This window comes from Castanea sativa, chromosome 8 (assembly GCF_040712315.1).
Source record: "Castanea sativa cultivar Marrone di Chiusa Pesio chromosome 8, ASM4071231v1".
Taxonomy (NCBI): domain Eukaryota; kingdom Viridiplantae; phylum Streptophyta; class Magnoliopsida; order Fagales; family Fagaceae; genus Castanea; species Castanea sativa.
The window spans coordinates 53609734-53613753 of record NC_134020.1 but is presented as its reverse complement, the minus strand read 5'-3'; the positions used below and the strand labels follow the sequence as shown (position 1 = coordinate 53613753).

The 4020-nt window shown below is 44.7% G+C and overlaps 1 protein-coding gene across 1 annotated transcript; it reads right to left on the bottom strand.

Moving 5' to 3' along the window:
• Positions 1–1595: 1595 nt before the first annotated feature.
• LOC142606549 (uncharacterized) lies at positions 1596–3022 on the bottom strand. Its single transcript, XM_075777873.1, has 2 exons — positions 2423–3022; positions 1596–1679 (listed from the first exon to the last, which is right to left on the bottom strand). Exons 1-2 carry the CDS (start codon positions 3020–3022, stop codon positions 1596–1598), a joined length of 684 nt encoding a protein of 227 aa, XP_075633988.1.
• Between the last annotated feature and the right edge of the window lie 998 nt (positions 3023–4020).

The window sequence follows — 4020 nt, the reverse complement described above, 5'->3', positions numbered from 1 at the left end:
GATGCATTTTCATCTTTCTTTAGATGATCCGTCCACCTTGTGGAACTAAAAACTTTTCATCCATTTTGGATTATCCGTCCATTATGTGGACTTGGTAGGTTTCAATACACTTTGGATGATCCGTCCACTATGTGAACTATACTCATTCACTTTGGATGATCCGTCTACTTATGTGGATTTAATACATTTTGGATTATCTGTCCACTATGTGGACTTAGTAGATATTCATCCATTTTGGACGATCTGTCCACTATGTAGACTTCGTAGATATTCATCCATTTTGGACGATCCGTCCACTATGTAGACTTCGTAGATATTCATCCATTTTGGACGATCCGTCCACTATGTGGACTAGATTTCCATCCTTTTTGAATGATCCGTCCACTGTGCAGACTTAGTAGAGTTTCATCCTGGTTTTATGATCCGTCCACTATGTGGACTTAACATATTACCATCCTTTTGGATGATCCGTCCACTGTGTGGACTTGGTAGATTTTCATCCTTTTGGATGATCCGTCCACTGTGCGGACTTAGTAGATTTTCATCCTGGTTGGATGATCCGTCCACTATGTGGACTTAACATATTTCCATCCTTTTGGATGATCCGTCCACTGTGTGGACTTAGTAGATTTTCATCCTTTTTGGATGATCCGTCCACTGTGCGGACTTAGTAGATATTCATCCTGGTTGGATGATCCGTCCATTATGTGGACTTAACATATTTCTATCCTTTTGGATGATCCGTCCACTGTGTGGGTTTGGTAGATTTTCATCCTTTTTGGATGATCCGTCCACTGTGCGGACTTAGTAGATTTTGAGCAAAACACATTCCATACGTTTTAAATAAAATTCCTCTCATTATGACATACTGGTAGACTATATTGTTCATGGAAAATAAAAAACTTTGGCTTTAATAAGTAAAAATTATGACTGTTTAAAAATAAACTGGAAACAAGGAGGTAGATGTTGCTGTTGTCTTTGCCCTTCGTCTACTGGTAGTATTTCTTCAGGTGCTCTGTGTTCCATGGATGGCTTAGCTTTCTTCCGTCTAATGTCTCTAAGTAGTACGTTCCTTTCCTATGCCATGAAATGATTCTGTATAGTCCTTCCTAGTTAGGACCCAGTTGTCCTTATTAGGCATCCTTTATAACGCCGAGTACTTTTCGTAAGACCAGATCTCCCACCTGGAAATCCATGTGCCTCACCTTGGAGTTGTAATGTTTTGCCATCATGTCTTGGTATCGCGCTAGTCTTTGTGCAGCTGCTGCCCTGACTTCGTCTACAAAGGTCGAGTTGTAAACAAAAAGCTTCGTCATTCTTGCTCTCATCGTAGCTTTCCACATGGTAGCTTGTTAATCCTACCTCTGCCAGTATGAGGGCCTCAGTACCATACGCCAATCGAAACGGTGTCTCTCCTGTCGATGTTCTCGCCGTTGTCCTGTATGCCCATAAAACACTTGGTAATTCGTCCGGCCATATGCCCTTTGCCCCCTCGAGCCGGGTCTTGATAATCTTCAACAATGACCGGTTTGTGACTTCAACTTGTCCATTGGCCTGCGGGTGGGCGGGCGGGCGATGAGTAGTGATTTTTTATTCTAAGCTGAGAACAAAAGTCTCTGAATGTGTCGTTGTCGAATTGTTTCTCGTTGTCTGAAATGAGCACCCTCAGAATGCCAAATCTGCAAATAATACTTCTCCACACAAAACTATGGATGTTTTTCTCCGTGATAGTAGCCAGAGCCTCTGCTTCCACCCATTTTGTGAAATAGTCAATACCAACCACCAAGAACTTCAGCTGCCTCACCGCTGTTGGGAATGGTCCCATGATGTCTAACCCCCATTGTGCAAACGGCCATGAAACCGTCATAGGGGTAAGTTCTTCCGTTGGCTACTTAATGAAATTGCCAAATCGTTGACACTTGTTGCAAGCTCTAACATATGTGTGGGCATCCTTTTGCATTGTTGGCCAGTAGTATCCTACTCGGAGTAGCTTGTGCACTAGAGACCTTGATCTAGAATGGTTTCCATAAACTCCTTCATGGACCTCCCTCATCACATTGTTTGCTTCTTCGCGGCCGAGGCATCTTAGATATGGTCGGGAGAATCCTCTTTTGTATAGGACGTCTTTAATCAAGACAAACCGGGCAGCTTTAACTTTCAACTTCCTTGCGTCTTCTTTGTTATCGGGCAGCTTGCCTTCCTTGAGATACGCCATAATTGGAGCCGTCCAACAATACTCATTGCTTACCTCCTGCATGCTAATGTCATCTAATAATGATGAAAGCTGGACGAAGGACAATACCTGTTCGGGGATGATCATGGGTTCGGCCGAAGCTGCCTTTGCAAGTCGGTCCACTTCTTGGTTCTCCTCACTTGGGATTTGAATCATCGTGAATTGGAGGTTATTCGTTCGACCCTTCACTTCCCCAAGGAATCTTTTCATCCTCTCATTCTTGCAATCATAGATCCCATTAATCTGACTGGCCACGATTTGAGAATCGGAGTAGACGACCACCCTCTTAGCTCCTGCCGCTATCGCAAGCTCCAGTCCCGCAACCAAGGCCTCGTATTTAGCTTCGTTGTTAATAGTGGTGAAGTCCAGACGGATCATGCATTGAATCTTGTCTCCTTCCGGCGTGTGGAGTACGACACTAACACCTCCAGCGTGCTTATTGGAAGATCCATCTGTATGAATTCTCCATATGGGCGTCTCTTCTGCCCCCTGCTCCTTTGCGGTAGTGAATTCGGCAACGAAGTCTGCCAATATCTGTCCTTTCACTGCCGTCCGTGGCTGATATTGGATATCGAATTCACTTAGCTCGATTGCCCATAGCGCCATCCGTCCAGCAGTTTCGAGATTGCTCATTGCTTTCCGTAAGGGTTTATTTGTCAGGACATTTATGGTGTGTGCTTGAAAGTATGGCTTGAGCTTCCGAGCCGCGGTCACAAGAGCAAATGCAAGTTTTTCCATCTGAGGGTATCTCTCTTCTGCTCCTCTTAGTGCCCGGCTTATAAAGTACATGGGCTTTTGTACCTTTCCTTCTTCTCTAATGAGAGCTGGACTGACCGCGGTTGAGGAGACGGCAAGGTACAGGAACAATTCTTACCCCGGCATAGATGGGCTAAGCAACGGCGAAGCAGAGAGATATATCTTTAACTCTTCAAATGCCTTTTGGCACTCGTTTATCCATTCGAATGATCTCTTCAGTGTTCGGAAGAATGGGAGGCATTTGTCCGTCGCTCTTGATACGAACCTGTTCAAGGCTGCTAGCTTCCCGGTCAAGCTTTGTACTTCCTTTACCGTCCTTAGAGGAGACAGTTCTATAATTGCCTTTACTTTCTCTGGGTTGACTTCAATGCCCCTCTGGGATACCATAAATCCCAAGAATTTTCCTGCGGTTACTCCGAACGCGCAATTGTTCAGATTCAGCTTCATTTTGTATGTCCGAAAAGTATTGAAAGTCTCCTGGAGGTCCCTCAGGTGATCAGACACCTTTACGCTTTTTACCAACATATCATCCACGTAAACCTGCACATTTCTGCCAATTTGGTGCGCGAACATCTTGTTCATCAATCTCTGATATGTGGCTCCAGCGTTTTTAAGCCCGAAAGGCATTACCTTGTAGCAAAAAAGCCCCTGACTTGTTACAAACGAGGTTTTCTCCTAATCAGTCTTATCCAATTTGATTTGGTTGTAGCCGGAGAAGGCAACCATGAAGCTCAAAAATTCATGTCTTGCGGTGGAGTCTACCAGGGTGTCAATGCGTGGGAGTGGGTAACTATCCTTAGGGCAGGCCCTATTCAGATCCATGAAGTCGACACACATTCTCCACTTCCCGTTGGCCTTCTTGACCATCACTACATTTGCCAACCAATCAGGGTAGTACACCTTGCGTATGAAGTCTGCTTCTTTTAGTTTTCGTACTTCTTCTGCTATGGCTCGATCTCGTTCGAGGGCGAACACTCGCTTCTTCTGTTGAATAGGAGGGAAAAAAGGTGACACGTTCAACCTGTGAACTA

What these genes read in the sequence shown, in the direction of transcription:
- LOC142606549 (XM_075777873.1), bottom strand. Translation starts at nt 3,022, where the DNA reads ATGTACTTTATAAGCCGGGCACTAAGAGGAGCAGAAGAGAGATACCCT. An exon ending in TGAAAAGATTCCTTGGGGAA is followed by an intron (nt 1,680 to 2,422) that starts GTGAAGGGTCGA and finishes TATTATTTGCAG; the next exon opens with ATTTGGCATTCTGAGGGTGC.